This window comes from Puntigrus tetrazona, chromosome 1 (assembly GCF_018831695.1).
Source record: "Puntigrus tetrazona isolate hp1 chromosome 1, ASM1883169v1, whole genome shotgun sequence".
NCBI lineage: Eukaryota > Metazoa > Chordata > Actinopteri > Cypriniformes > Cyprinidae > Puntigrus > Puntigrus tetrazona.
The window spans coordinates 8,555,356-8,570,830 of NC_056699.1; the positions used below are offsets into that span (position 1 = coordinate 8,555,356).

Sequence of the window (15,475 nt, forward strand, 5' to 3'; positions counted from 1 at the left end):
CTACTTGGCACTTGCCCCCCGTATTACTTAATCCGAAATTTTGCCAGTCTCTTTTCGTATGATTTCTTTTTAAATATTAGTTTTTGTTCTGTGTTGTCTTGTGTTTAGTGCTGTACTTTTTCTCATCTCAATGTTTTCTTGTGTGTTTGTGTATTTGTGTGTCATGTTTTGTGACTTTTTATGTCATGTTTTATTCATTTGCATATCAGTGTGTACATGAAAACTGAAATCTCAAGATTGATTGTCTACATTTATTTGCTGATAATACTGTTTCCTGTGCATTCACGTTTCCTCTTAGGAATAATAAAACAACCATGGCATTTTTGCGTGAAACGTTTTAAAAGAATGTTATGGCATATATTATTTCAACAGATCTTTAGTCTCCCTGTTTTCCAACTTGGCTTCTATTTGTTGATGCCACATCAAAGGTTTAAATTAATTTAATAATTATTTACAGACATATAAAGACTTAAAGGAATAGTTCGACCAAAGATCTTAATTCTGTCATCATTTATTCACCCTCAAGTAGTTCCAAACCTGTATGTATTTCTTTGTTTTGCCAAACACAAAGGAAGATATTTTGAAATGACTTGGAATATCACCATTGACTTCCATTGAAAGAAAAAAAATACTATTAAAGTCAATGGTGACCCAAAACTGCCTGGTTACACATTTTTTAAATATATTTTCCATGAGGGTGAGTAAATGATGACAGAATTGTAATTTTTGTGTGAACAATTCCTTTAACAGCAACTCACACATTTACTTGATATCTCAAGCATCTTTAATGCACATGAAAAGGAATCTGATGTTTTATTAGTTTTGTGTGTGTTGAGTATTAATGACAATACTCTGACTGATGTTTACAGTGGACTGGCATGATGATGCAGATAGGAAAGAAGAGACTTTGGCAATTATTGCTGACCTTCTAGGTTTTAGTTGGACAGGTGAGTATATCAGTATCAAGTAGTCAGGTCATCAACTACCTCTTACATTGCAATGCAATGCAGATATCATAATAGACTTTGGGATGGTAAACTCCCTCCTAGTAACCAAATGCTAAAAACCACCCAGAATAAATCCTCAGCATCCCGAGGGCAAGAGAGATAAATTTTTCTTCCAACAATCTTAAAAAATAAATTAATTAAAATTTCAAAATCTTAAAAAAAAAAAGAAGTAAAACTTGATGTTAATTCATAAGTGGATATGTTTCTTTTTTAACAGCTTATATATGAATCTTTTTTCAGAGCTAGCCAAAGAGTTGGAATTTAATGAAGATGAGATACAGCAAGTGCGTGTTGAAAACCCAAATTCACTACAGGAGCAGAGTCATGCTCTTTTACAGCGCTGGGTAGAGAGAGAAGGAAAACATGCAACTGGTAAATCCTGTCCTTATTTACTCTTTTTAAAAGTCAATGCTTAAAATCAGTTTTAATTAAGTTTTTTGATTGTGTCTTAAATTCCACAGAAAATACATTGATTAAAAGACTCACTAAAATAAATCGCATGGACATTGTCCATCTTATTGAGATTCAAATGCACAAGTCAGTTCAGGAGCAAACATCAAGAACGTATGCAGAGATTGAAAGGACCCTGGACCACAGTGAAGGTAGGACCGCACATTCTTGTTTTTACATTTTTAGATCCTAAAAATAAACCCAGAAGTTAAAGTCTTAGACCATGTTCACACAGCAGCAGAATGCAGTATTTGAGTCCTTAATACAGTTATGTTCACACACAGTTCAGTTATTTACGGGTGTGACAACCACATTCTGTAACCAAACTCACACCTGTAAATTTTTTAGGACTCAAAACTGCATTCTTGGAACACACGCTCCATGTGAACAGAACATGAGAACATTTTAGATCCAGTCAGTTTTCACTGGAGTCATTCCCATCACTTTTGTGTTCTACATGAGATTCAAATGCTCCGCTCTCCACTCAAATTTCAAAGCTGCTGTCGATAAGGGTTTCATGAAAAAAACTTGAGGCTCGATTGGACTTTTGTTGAGGCAGAAAGTGATAAGACTTTCAGATTTATAAACCTCAACATCTTTGATTTTACTTTGGTCACTGCTGCTGTAGTTACTGGTAAGGAATATGGGCTTGACTCCCATTGCACATTCATGCAAACAGTATTCTAAAGGCATCTATAAGCTGCTGTGTGAACGAGACACTTAGAGGCTGTAAAGAAACCTGTCAAGAAAATAGGGTTGTCAATCCCAAATACAAGTCTGACAACCTTATTCTGCTGCTGTATGAATGTGGCCTAACTTTTTTGCACTGTCAAAGTGAAAGTTTTGTCTTTTGTAGCTCTCTCCTCAGTCCAAGATGATGGTGACAGTCTTCGTGTGGTGCGGAGAGTGGAGACTTCACAAAGGCATCCTCCAGCTGTGTCTGAAGAGGACTTATCTGTGGCCTCTCTTCTTGACATTCCATCATGGGCTGAAACAATGGGAAACACCCATTCAGAGAGCATTCATGGGGATATGATCGAAGAATTGGAGATCAACCAGTTAGTGATACATAGATTGACTTTTGCAGTGATGTTTACATTATCAAAAATGTATTGCACCTTTAGGTCGTTCACTTTCCACTCTCAATATCTCCTAGGGACAGCTTCACCAATCCATGGCTGTTTCAAGAGGTCAAAAAAGAATCTACAAAGGAAGATGCAGATGAAGAAGTAAGTTCATGGCATTGTGCTTTTGAAAGATAATAAGAGGGTTATGTCTTGCATCTCTGAACACAAAGAAACCTTCCACAGGGACTGATTACTAAATGACAAATGATTACATGGATATTTTTCAAATCTGAACTCATGATCATTGCATGTGCTGTTTTATTTTGTTGTTTGTCTCTCACTGGTTGTAAGTATCCCTTCAATATCATCTGTTTTTCCCTTGTCATATTTTCCATACTTCATATAATTTATCCCATAGGTTTCTGCAGAATCTGAGGAGGAAATTCAAGCTCAGTGTGACTTTTCAGACAATGAAAATGCTTGCCTCTCCTCATCTCCAATCATTTTGAACAGTCAGTCTGAATTTCAACAACAATCAACAAAGTCTTCTCAAAATGTCTTTGATTTCAGCCAGATATATATTGCGAGACTTTCTTCAGGTGAAAATTCAGTTTTGTCAACTGTTGACTCTAAACACACAGTACCCGACCTACTGCAACACACTTCTCCAGAGAGTCAAGAAGAAACAACTCAACTCCAAAAGCAAAAGTATCAAGATGAAAGTTATGTGTGTCTTGATCAAGTGTCACCTGTATATGAAAAAAGTGATTTAGAAGGCAATGAAAAATCAGTAAAGATACATCACTTTGAATCTGATGAAACTTCAGACACCATGCAGTCGTTTTCATGTCATGAAAGAAAATCATCTGAAGTTGAAATGTCAGCTCCTGAGAGCAATCAAATAGTAGACCAACATATTAGTCCTTCATTTTCCTCTTATGCTCTTGAAAGGGAGGCTGATGAAGCTGTCTCATGCAGTGTTGAAGTGAATCCAGGGGTTTCAAGAGTGACTCCAGACCTCGTTAAGGGCTCTCCAGAATCAGATCAGGTCTTTCTTACCGCAGAAATGCTTAGTCATTTGGATACAGTACCACCATTGCAAAACCATAGAGCGGAAGAGCAAAACTTTGTTGAGTCCTCTACTACAATTGACTCAGCATCACTGCAGTCATCTACCTATCACAAGATCACAATTTTAAATCAAGAACAATGTAATAGCAACAGCTCCTCACACCAACCTTCAGAGCCTGAAGTTGATCCTAGGATCATCCAACAAACTGATTCCCATGAACAACATTTGCAACTATTAGAGTCTCCAGAACAACAGCCAGAAACTTTAGGAGAACATTGTGCTCATCGGGAAGATGAATATAGTCCAGTGGAGGAAAAAGTATGTACACAGCTGGATTTCACTACTGAAGCTCTTATAGATGGCAGTAATGATTTTAAGAAAGAACTGCTGTCACAATCAGATACTGACTCAGACACGTGGATTCAAAGTGAAACTCCACAGCTGAGTGAAACTTCACCTTTCTGTAATTCTGACCTCAGTCCACAAACACCAGAAACAGTCATAACTTGTCAACATTTTGACTTTAGGGAGGAGTCTTCTGAACTTAAGAAACCTCTTTCACAGGAGGCAGTGGTATCCAAAGGTTTAAGAAGACTGCAGTCTGAATCAATAATCTCAAGTGCAACCCAATGGTCAGAAGAAAAGCATATCGACCGGTGTCTCTCAGAGTCCTCTGAACCTTTGATGCTCACTCTGAACATGAATCCAGCACTTAAAGAACCTGTTTCCCAGGAGGCCGTACTACCTCCACCGCTCTCTCATGATGGCCGAGACAAGACATTAACTTTCAGAGATTCCAGACGACTGCTGTCAGACTCAGTTATGTCTGGTGTACCATCCAAATCATCAGAGGAAAAACCCTCTGCTCGTGGTCTTTCTGACTCTTCTGAGCCTTTGGCTTTCAGCATGAATTCAGTTCTTGAGGAACTTAAGAAAACTGTTCAACCGCAACAATCATCTGATCAACCACTCAGCTCTGAGTTGACAAATTCACAAGACTCATTCGCAGGGAAACTGCAGTCAGTGGTTGAAGATGCATCAGCTGAGTCACCTAGATCTCAGATTGAACAGAGTAAAAATGTGAGATTAGAGGTCATTGTCACTGATGTGCCAAAACCTGGCAAAGTTGAAAAACCAAAACACAAAGATTTAATAACCATTGATAAACAACAGGATGAGTCTGACCCCGAGACATTTTTCGACTGCAAACAGACCATCTCAGACTATTCTGAAGCAGAAGAAGATGAACCTTGGAAAGGTGCAATGGCACTGAGTAATAAAGTCTTAAGGTCTACTGTTCATGAATTACAACAACAACTAAATGTCAGAAGTCCCTCAGGATATATGCCATCCCATGAGAGCCCTCGTAGGTCTGTCAGGTCATCAGACAGTGAAGATTTCGAGGATTCTCCCATTATCCATGAACTTAATGATGATGCAGAGGAGAAAGATGTTTACTTTCCATGTCAGCAGAAAAGTTTGCAATCATCTGCACAAACTCCTCAGGAGCTTCCTCCTCGAGGAGGAGCTGAGTATAATGATGATGATGATGATGATCTGAGGAGGGTAAGCGTGCTCAGCATGACCTCCCCATCCACCCATCCTTCTCTGAGCTACCCTAATCCATTTCCTGCTGAATGAGTTTGCTGAAGGGATGGTGTTTGGTTTCTTTGAACTAACAATTTAATTAATTAGGTGGATTTGAAAAACTGAAAAACGTTTTGTTATAGCAAAAAAAACAAAAACAAAACATAATCACGTCACATTCATAGCTTAACACCATCATAACTGCTGTCAGCTTTTTCAAAAAGTGCTGGTGCATGTGCACTACATTTATGACATTGTAAGGTCATATACTAAATATGCAGGATTTTGCAAGTGAGACATAACAATATCATAATTCATAAATATTTATACTAACAACAAAGCAAATGCTACTGGGTAAAATCCTTACCACATAGTTGTTTTGTAAAAAAAATATATATATATATATATATATATATATATATATATATATATATATATATATATATATATATATATATATATTTTTTTTTTGTTTTTTTGATGCATGTTGTGTCATGTTAACAATGTTTTGTTGCCCCTTCTGTTGTTTTTCTGTTTTTGATAACAGTAATGGACATTTGATCTTACTGTCAAATTCGTATAATATTCCGTCTTGTGCTATTTTGCCAGAGGGGACAGCATTGCATTTATTTTTCTTTTTTTTTTTATTTGTATGTTTCATACGTTTCATGTACATTTCAGTCTTATATCTTATATAGATTTTTCATGCATACTGCTTGGTTAGGAGATTGATGAGGCGTTAGGTGTGCTGTCGGATAGCTCTGATGAGGATGTGGTGACCACCAGAGTGGTGCGAAGGAGAATAATTATTCAGGTATATCTATGAATAAATATTGCTTGATCCTTTTTGGAGGTTCAGTGTGAAAGCTGCAGTGTTTCTGAACATACATTTGGTGTACAACTTTGGCCTAGGCTTACTGAACAACCTATTCCCAACAAGCTGTGTGACGGTTTTTCATGTAGCTCTAAGACTTATTTCAGAAACAGTTTTGATTTTAAAATCCTGCATTTTCAGCTGTGACTTAACCTCCCTGCTCCTCAATTGTTAAAAGAAGTTGTCCATTTTAAGCTAAGAACACATGTATGATCTTCCCTGTATTATATTATATTGTTGTTGACACCATAAAATGGACAACTTCTACAGGAAGTGTGCTCCTTTCTATACTGAATGAATATTTTTACATTTTTTTCTTTATTATTCCTCTTACGCTAACCCTAACCTTCACTGAAGCCAGGGCAGTTTCCTCTTATGGTGAACACTGCTTTAAACATTGATGTGTAATGATTAACTGTCTGGATTCTTCTACAGGGTGAGGATGTTCCAGAGGTTCCTCTACAGTCTGTAACAGAAGAGCAGTACACAGACACACAGGGCAACTTGGTAGTGAAGAAGGTAAACAAGATTTGCAGTATTCATATAACCATTCATCCATCACCCTTTAATCCAACCAACTATCCATTCACACTTTATTCCACTTTATTCCATATTTTATAATCCATTCTTCCTTTAATTCCAGTCATCCATCTTTGGAAACACTTTATTTTGATAGTCAATTTCTAGACATTCTACTAACTATAAGTAACTTATAAATCAACTACCAGTCAGTCTTTTTTGTCCATTCAGCTTTTCATCTATTCATCCACCAACAACCATCTTTTCACCCTTTCATTCATTTATTCATTCACCCTTTCATCCATCCATCTACCCATTCATTCATCCTTTCACCCTTTCCCCCTTCTTCCATCCATTCATCCATTCATTCATCCATTCTGCTATCATCATCCATCCTTTTGTCCATTCACTCTTTCATGCATCCATCCATCCATCCATCCATCCATCCATCATTCATTCAGTCATCCATATTCTATCTATTCACCCTTGAATAAATCCATTCATCCATCCATCAGTCCATCCACCATTTCCTCCATTTATTCATCCATCCATCCATCTACACTTCAGTCCTTCCTTTATTCCTTCCATCAATCCATTTAACTGATCAACAATAGATTCGTAGTAAATACATCATATCCATACAAATTTGTTTATCTTACTGTCCACCTTCGTAGGTGACCAGGAAGGTAATTCGACGATGTGTATCATCTGATGGGGTGGAGACAGAGCAGGTGAGGATGGAGGGCTCCCCCCAGCAGCCTGTCAATGTGGCATCGGGGGATGGATACTCAAAAGTAATAAAAAGGACAGTACTGAAGAGTGAAGGACATCAAACAGAGGTGTCTGATTCTTTGATTACTCAGTCATGTAACAAAATCAAAACAAACTTAATCTAAATGTAATGAGATCAATTCATCAAAATGTGTCTATTTAATGAGTTTTGCTAAATATTTATTTAATTTTAGGTAACTTTCCATGAGCAAGATGGCATGTCATCTTCGAAGGGGGAGTCTGCTCTAGGTCAAGAGCTCAGAAAGGTGATCCAGACGACGACGGTACATGGAGAACAGCTGGAAAAGCATGAAGGGGATCCTTATCTTGCCTCAGACCTGCCCTCAGCCCGGGAGGACTTCACCCAGGTGAGCTGCCAATCATATAAAACATCTGATTTGAATGATTAGGGTAATTTTAAGGAGGAAGACTGCAGAATTGCTGCTTTTTCTAACTAAAAGTTCTTTCACAGTTCTAGTTCATCAGTTTTTTTTTTTATGTACAACAAGAAATCTGCGATAACATTATATAAAAGCCATGGCTGGTCCTGAGAAATTGATAACATCGGTGACTAACAGCTGTTCTGATTATTAGAATATAATGTATAATATATAATTTAGTGTTAATGTAGTATGTGCCTCATTCCCTTAGGCTCTAAGCTACTTTGGAGGTTTTAGGAAGGTGCAGATCCCTCAAGTGGTAGAGCAGAAAATACTGCAGCCTGATGGATCTGTGATAAGGAGGTTTGAGAGACAGGCATGACATTTGTGTGCATATTAGTGTGAAGATGTGTGTTTGGGGGGAAAAAAAGAAGAAAAAAATGTCAAAAGTTTGGGGTTAGTATGTTTCTTAAGCCTCTTATACTAAAGAAAAGCTACATTTATTTGATCAAAACTGTATTAAGTACAATTCAAAAAAAGGCGTTTTATATTTTGATATTTTTAAAAAAATATTTTTGATATTTTTTTCCTGTGTTGGCAAAGTCTTAAAATATAAAATGTATGTTTATGACATTAAAACAGCGACATCTGCTGACATACATCGTACTGTGTTGTCGCAGGAACATCCCATTTAAAGATAATAAGGAAATTACATCGCTCCCTTTGACAAGTGCACTCCAAACGACTAAATAATGACATGAACGTTGCCTACTAACAAGGGGATAGAGTGAGCACTATAATTTGGAAAATGACCATGAATAGTACGATACATGATATGCAAATTTTACGCCCCTAATTTATAATAGTATTTAGATTTAGAATTAAGAAATTCCTATATGTGGCATTAATGTGTGTGTATATTTGTTAACAAAGCATGTCTTTACATTTTATTTCCCACTAATAACATTTTTCTTCCTCTCTGTCACACTTGCATCTCAAAAAGAAAATTATGGCGTTTTTTTCCACCTCAATCCTTTGGAATAGAAATGTAAAGCATTGATTACCCTGTTACGTCCTTTCTTTTTCACTTACAGGACGAGGATGCAGAAGTCTAGGACCAACAGGAGGTCAGTAGTGAGGGATCATGGGGGACAGAAGCAGGTTTGCGTGGAGCAGATAGACGATCGGTCTGAGCCCCATGACAACCTACAGCATAGCCTCCATCACCTCATTCACCACTACTGTGCCCAAAACAACTGAGAGGAAGAGAGGGAGGAAGCCAAAGAGAAGTTTGAGTGGTGGTTTCCCTCTTCATTTTCCTCTCCCCTATCTCCATCGCTCCTCTCTTTGAGCCTATCTGCTCTCCTAACCACTCCTATGCACCATGCTCATGCAATCCCAGAGTGTACTTCACTCCTGCCACTTCCAGTCTTCCTGTCCAGTCAAACTGGATGTTTGCCCAGTTTAAGTCAACGGACAATATTGTCTCTCTCTCCTTATTTTCCCCAGTTTACCACAAGTGTTTCTCTCTTTCTGCCCTTCATTGTGACCAAATGGTGTTCTTTCTTTCCTTTCTTTTCCTTTCCTTTCCTTTCCTTTCCTCTGCTTTTTAAATCCCTCAGTTATAACACCTACGAACACACATACACAAAAATCACAATAACCAAAAACGTTTTTTTAAAAAGAGAAAAAAAAAAGTCCTGGTCGTTCATACTCAGAACATTTAAGCTTGAACTAACAGAACCTGTACTGCACTGCCTACCACAACTATTGAATATCGTTGCATTATATCACCACATCATGCCATGCTATTTTGATCTCAACGGTTGAGATGTCTGAAAACTTCTTGCCTTCTTTATCAGCTGTTGGGGTATTGTGTGTCTGTGTATTCTATCCATGGAGAGTATATATAATATGCATTTTTAAAATGACGGTAGATCACATTAGCCACCTGTAAGGATATTAGCAGGCATGCTTAGCTAGCAGCAGTCACTTATTAATAACAGACTCTTTCTGTGGTTAGACGACTGTCATTTTTCTGTCTCTTTTTCGTCTCACTTCTCTCTTTGTGTCTGTGATCTGTAGCAATTCTAGTCGTCATCATCATCATCACATTTCATTGCAGCTTTTTGTTGTAATAGAAACACATTAACATGCGCTTTATGATTTTAAATTCACTTTAGCGAATGTGTCAAGAGGGACCCAGGAAGCAAAGGTGGAATCAAATTCAACTAATCAGTTACACATATTCTATTCTATTTTAAACTTTCAATCTGAATTAATTCTTTACGTATGTGTTTTTGAGTGAGTGCGTGTGTAAAATTAGATATGTGATTTTTAATTTCAAATTATATTAATTTTGTTCTGTACATATTGCTATATCAAGGAATCGTCAAGGAATCTTGCTCTGAGGTATTTATGATGGATTTTATGATGAATGCTTTTAAAATGTCAGTGGTTTCAGGAGTGAACATAAGGGATGTATGTTTTTTTTGTTTTTTTTTTAAAGAATAATTTATTTTGATGTATGAGTATTCTCTTTACAATTCACCAAATCACGGGTTGGCTTTACTTGAGACTTTTGGGAAAAAGAGTGTACCTTGTGATATTCGAATGACTTTTTCTTTTAATTGCAGATTTATACAGCTGTGTTAGCAGAGGTTGTTTTTTGCTGCTGATCTGAGGCCAGCTCTGCTTTTTTCCCCCTTATAATAATTCACGTTCGGGAAACTGGCCCTGGAACATCACTTCAAAATTCATCCTCTAAACTGAGCAATGTCATTAAGTTGAACACTGCTACTACTTTCACTGTGACTGGCCCACATTTGATTTACAGAATCCGCATTCTATGTCTGTGGAGATAAGAATATGCATATATATAGTACATAAATATCTATCCATAAAGGCATGTATTAGTTTACTATATGACTTTTAAAAAAGACATTTAAACACTATACCTTGGCTGCAGTGTGTGTATATGGCTGAACGAGAATAAAAGTGTATAAGTGTCAAGCTAAGGTCATTATTGAATGGTTGTGTGCGAAGAAAAAGCTGCAACGTGACATCGTGCTTACAGTACATATCACACCTTTATTGTATTTTTCATTAAATATGTTGATTTGCTAGCGCCACCATGGCAACAAATTATGTAGTTCACATCCTCATATTGGCGTTGAGGTTCTGTAAGTATCAGCAGAGGAAATGTCTTTAAGAAGAGAAAAAGGAACACTGAGAAAACGGAAAGCATGGTGTTGGCATAGTCCAGTAGTGGTGAGGTTTTTCCTCAAGGAAGACCGTTCTGTTCCGACATCACCTTCTATGACATCATCTTCCATTTGAGTGGCGCACAGACACTGAGTCGCCACTAGGGGCAGTGTGCATGCTTGTAAATCAGGCTCGGCTCAATTTCGCTTCTCTTGCCATGGGCGAAAATAATGTTGGGATAAACGAAAAGCACAAATATGTGTGAAAATGATACATGTAGTTTCTCATAAGCTACTTATATTTCTTTTTCTCATACAGCCATGATATAAAGTCAAAGGATAATATTTTCACAGCCACTCAATATAGGAAAATTAAGCTACATCGATCTGAAAGAAGGGTGATACTTCTAGATATGCTGGGTGGTAATGATGATAATCGCTATCATCGTTACAACATCAGATCCTTATGATATTGATAGAAATAAAGAATTTGATAAGGAAATCATGTGTTACACAACATAAACGAGAGCAAAAAGAAACAAATTATAGCATGGTCATTCAAAAAATAGTCCTCCATGCATTACCCAATGCTTTTCAATGTTTGATGTATCATATATGCTACATTCTCTTTGATATTCAGTTTTTTTCTCGTATTCTATGACATAAAGGTAAACATACAGTCCATATTAGTATTCTGCAGTTCTCTTAAATCAAAGTAAATCAGAATCTTTAAGGAGCCAAACATTGTAAGCTAGCGAATATAAACAAAGCTTTTGGACAGCATTTACTAAAATTTTTAATTTAGCTGTAAGCCAGAATTTAAAGTACGTATTTTTTAAAAGTTTCTTAAAGTTTTTTTTAGTTTTTTTTTTATGATTTTTATGTTATGATTTTTTTATCTGAACGATCACGACATATGTACATCACCAGAACAATAGCAAGCTCAATATTAACATTCTTATCTTTCAAAATTTGATATATTGCACACACATAAATAGACATAAAAATACAGTACAGACTTGGGGAAAGGTGATTCTCTTTACATATTCTATACATTTAAAATGCATACCAAAACAGCTTAAAAAAAGAAACAGAAAAGAAAATGTTAAAAATACACTCCTTTTAATAATGTCCATATATGCGAATGGCCCACGGGTTTTGGTGTAGGTGATGACCTTTAGCAAAATGTTTGAACTATCTGGTCCATGTGCGATAACATGTAAACGACCCTTGAGGGGGATGGGGAGAGGGGCGTGGTTGTTGGGAAGCAGGTGTGGCTTAGAAGACACACCCCCAGCTTGACTGACAGACAGTTGGGTTTTTGCTGATGGTTTCTCCTCAGTTGGGAAAAAATGAAGCTTAATATTCCATTAACTATAAAATACAAACAAATAAACACACATCAATAACATTTAGAAATAGGCATGAGATTAAAATAGAATTAGCAAATTCCACTAAATCAGGGGTCATCAAACTTGATCCTGGAGGGCCGGTGTCCTGGGGCCAGTTGCACCAGATGTACATAAGTTATAACTTAGTCTAGTTTTGACGTAAACGGCCACTCAGTTACAATCAAAGTCTCTTTAAGACAAGTCATGTCACTCGACGACCATCTTTGAAATGCCTTTCGGGCATCGATGTGCCTCTCTTTCTATCTCTTTGTTTTGGGAAACATCAAACTTCTCCCAAACTATTCACTAAGCTTAAATTTCATATTTGAAATCACCAGTGATATCTGACAACAACTGTGCAATAATTGTTGTTTCCTTTGTTCGAATAACGTATAGACCTTCATTCATCTTCGAAAAACAATGTTTTTGATAAAATCTGAAACCTTTCTGACCCTGCATAGATTGCAATGTAATTGAAACATTCCCAGAAAAGTAGAAAAGACATAGTTAAAAATGTCCATGTCACATCAGTGAATCAACCCTAATTTTATGAAGCTACGAGAATACGTTTTGTGCACAAAGAAAACAAAAAAAACTTTATTTAACCATTTTTCTATTTTCCATGTCAGTCTTCGATAAACATTCGCGAGAGTACCATGACTATTGCATGTGAAATCCTCTGCATTTAAACAAGCCGCAGTTGCACAAAAATTATTCTCATAGCTTCATAAAATTAAGGTGGATTCACTGATGTCACATGGACTACTTAACAATGTCCTTACCAACTTTCTGGCCATGGTAAATACGTTGATGTCTAAGCAGTGTCTAAAAGCTCTGAATGAAGATCTTAATAGTTTGGAACAAAATGTGGGTGGAGTAATGATAGAATTAGAATTTTTGGTAAACTATCCCTATAATGCATCCTCACTCAATAAAAGCATATGTGTTTAAAAAAATTTGACTTCCTGAAAGGTCAGATTCCTGCCGAAAACGTTTAAAATTAAATGACTCACTTTCCTGAGAATGACCCATTTGTGATTGTGGACATTATTATTACACACATTAAACAGTAGAGATGCTCTATGGGTCTTACTTGATGGGCACGCTTGGGGCTCCAGAGCGATGGAAGTGTATGTTCAGCCACTTGCCATCTCGGCGGTGCCAGACGCGGGTCTCCTCCGACTGCATGGTGCGTGGCATCCCACTGCCATCCATGTACTGGGTGAGACGGATATACGCGATGCATGCTGCATCCTCCCCAATCAGGTGCACATGGGGGTTCAGCAGGATAGTGTGTACAGGTTTATTACCTTTGGACAGTGCTAAATGAGATGACAAAGAAATGCTGTGATCAAAATACTGTTGTAAAACTATATTCTCTTTATGTTTTGAGTGTGAAAAGATGGATCTAGATACCGTTCTCAAAGTAGAACCTGTGGAAGTCATGACCCTCAACCAGGTTTCCCAAAGCTTCAGGCTCAAAGGAAGTAAGACCAGGATCGCAAATCTTTCTGTGAGATAAAGAGCGTAAAGCTAAAAGTCTTAATTTGTGTGCAGATGTTGGTCTAAAAAAATCTGCCCATCAAAAGCTGTAATTAAATGAGGCTTGGATCTAAATATAGATGGAGCACCTGTTGTGAAAAGGTGACCATTAAAAATAATCTCCGTAATCAAGAGAAAATAAAGGAATGCATTAGTGTTCTTAAAGGGGGCTGTGGTTGTCATAGCAACAGGTTTGACGTTCACTCACGCGTAAGCCTCAAAGTCTCCGTTGTTGATGGATTCAATCAGCTGTTCAGTCACCTTTATGATCTCCTGCTTTCGAGCTGAAACACACAGAGACGTCTAGCGAGTGAGTCAGACACCCTCGCAGCATGAGAACCAATATTATTATTCAACATCCCAATTCATTTCCAAACTGCAATCCACAAAATGCAAACCTTTGTTTAGAAAGCACCAGAAAAAAATTTACAGTGAACCTTTATGGCTTCTGTCTTTGCAGGTTTTAGTTGACTTCAGGGCTGGGCGATATATCATCAGTGAACCATGAATATCGTAATTAGCACTTTTTATTTCCTCATTATATTACTTAAAGAGTCTGTAATCAGAACAGTTTTTTGACTACGCTCTCAGAAATTTGTATTTTATCTGCGTTAATATTTAGTAATGTACAAAATGTTGACAGTGTTGGTAAGTTTAATTAATTGATTTAATTGAATCAGTTCAAAACTGATAGAATTATTATTTAGTCAACACTTATGTTAACTTTAGTTCCTGCATGACATAATTATAGGTAATATATTTGTTTACAAATGCATTTAAATAAAATAGAAATTTTCTTGTTCATTCAGTGAACCATGGGAAACTGGACCAAACCACTTTTAAAAACAAACAAGCTTTAACTAAAATAGAAAAACAGTAACACTTTAGTGTAGGGAACAATTCTCACTATTAACTAGTTGCTTATTAGAATGCCTATTATTAACATATTGGCTGTTTATTAAAGCACATATTCACATATTCATCCCTACCCAACATCTAACTTAAAAAGTACCTTACTGACCATTAATAAGCTGCTAATTAAGAGTTTATTCAGGCCAAAATCATAGTTGACCATTTGTTAATAGTGAGAATTGGACTTTAAAATAACTTTTCGAACTATTTATGTAAATATTAAGATATACAGATTTAAAATATGATTTTACAAAGGGTTGTATCGCCCAGCCCTAATTGGCTTAGATAGAAGGTTGTGTGAATTGTCTGTAATGTACAGTCTTTAGTTGTTCCGGTTTCTTTATTATTAACAAGAGGCAATTTTGACACTCGATAAACAAAGGGCACCCAAAGGAAAGCGTATTCCTAGAACTCCTAATACTCTACGATGAGTTTCAGAATGAGCAGTGTTTACTGGTAGAAAATCACAGGCAACACTTTCATTCAAAGTATTAAAGTTTAAATTTACCTTTATTGATAACTTGGCAAGCTAAGGGACAGCAAAGAGATGGCTCATAATTGGTCAAAAAGGCAATTTCTTATGAAAGCACCAAATAAAACTAGTGCAATGTATCTACGTCTACTGATGATGACATAATAACTCCAGCCCACCGGGCAAAAAGACGTTAAATGTGCTTTATACTTTTAATATTTAACAGTT

At 36.7% G+C, this 15,475-nt stretch overlaps 2 protein-coding genes across 13 annotated transcripts in view; one reads left to right on the forward strand and one right to left on the reverse strand.

Moving 5' to 3' along the window:
• Positions 1 to 10,739, forward strand: part of ank2a (ankyrin 2a, neuronal) — a 60,496-nt gene extending 49,757 nt beyond the window's left edge. The window contains exons 40-50 of the mRNA XM_043236617.1: positions 870 to 947; positions 1,248 to 1,379; positions 1,469 to 1,609; positions 2,314 to 2,515; positions 2,614 to 2,686; positions 2,943 to 5,162; positions 5,908 to 5,997; positions 6,493 to 6,576; positions 7,251 to 7,415; positions 7,542 to 7,715; positions 8,822 to 10,739. Coding sequence (XP_043092552.1) covers positions 870 to 947; positions 1,248 to 1,379; positions 1,469 to 1,609; positions 2,314 to 2,515; positions 2,614 to 2,686; positions 2,943 to 5,162; positions 5,908 to 5,997; positions 6,493 to 6,576; positions 7,251 to 7,415; positions 7,542 to 7,715; positions 8,822 to 8,842 — 3,380 coding nt within the window. The 3' untranslated portion in view covers positions 8,843 to 10,739. The remainder of the gene's footprint in view (positions 1 to 869; positions 948 to 1,247; positions 1,380 to 1,468; positions 1,610 to 2,313; positions 2,516 to 2,613; positions 2,687 to 2,942; positions 5,163 to 5,907; positions 5,998 to 6,492; positions 6,577 to 7,250; positions 7,416 to 7,541; positions 7,716 to 8,821) is intronic.
• Positions 10,740 to 10,797: 58 nt separating this feature from the next.
• Positions 10,798 to 15,475, reverse strand: part of camk2d2 (calcium/calmodulin-dependent protein kinase (CaM kinase) II delta 2) — a 32,357-nt gene continuing 27,679 nt past the window's right edge. For 6 of the 12 annotated variants that reach the window (XM_043250010.1, XM_043250040.1, XM_043250024.1 and 3 more), the window contains 5 exons: positions 15,284 to 15,304; positions 14,072 to 14,147; positions 13,738 to 13,832; positions 13,415 to 13,643; positions 10,798 to 12,304 (listed from right to left, as the gene is read on the reverse strand). In XM_043250010.1, the coding sequence (XP_043105945.1) occupies positions 12,301 to 12,304; positions 13,415 to 13,643; positions 13,738 to 13,832; positions 14,072 to 14,147; positions 15,284 to 15,304 (425 nt within the window). In that variant the 3' untranslated portion in view covers positions 10,798 to 12,300. Of the gene's footprint in view, positions 12,305 to 13,410; positions 13,644 to 13,737; positions 13,833 to 14,071; positions 14,148 to 15,283; positions 15,305 to 15,475 lie in introns of those variants that run through there. The other 6 variants (XM_043250089.1, XM_043250064.1, XM_043250082.1 and 3 more) reach the window with 2 other exon arrangements.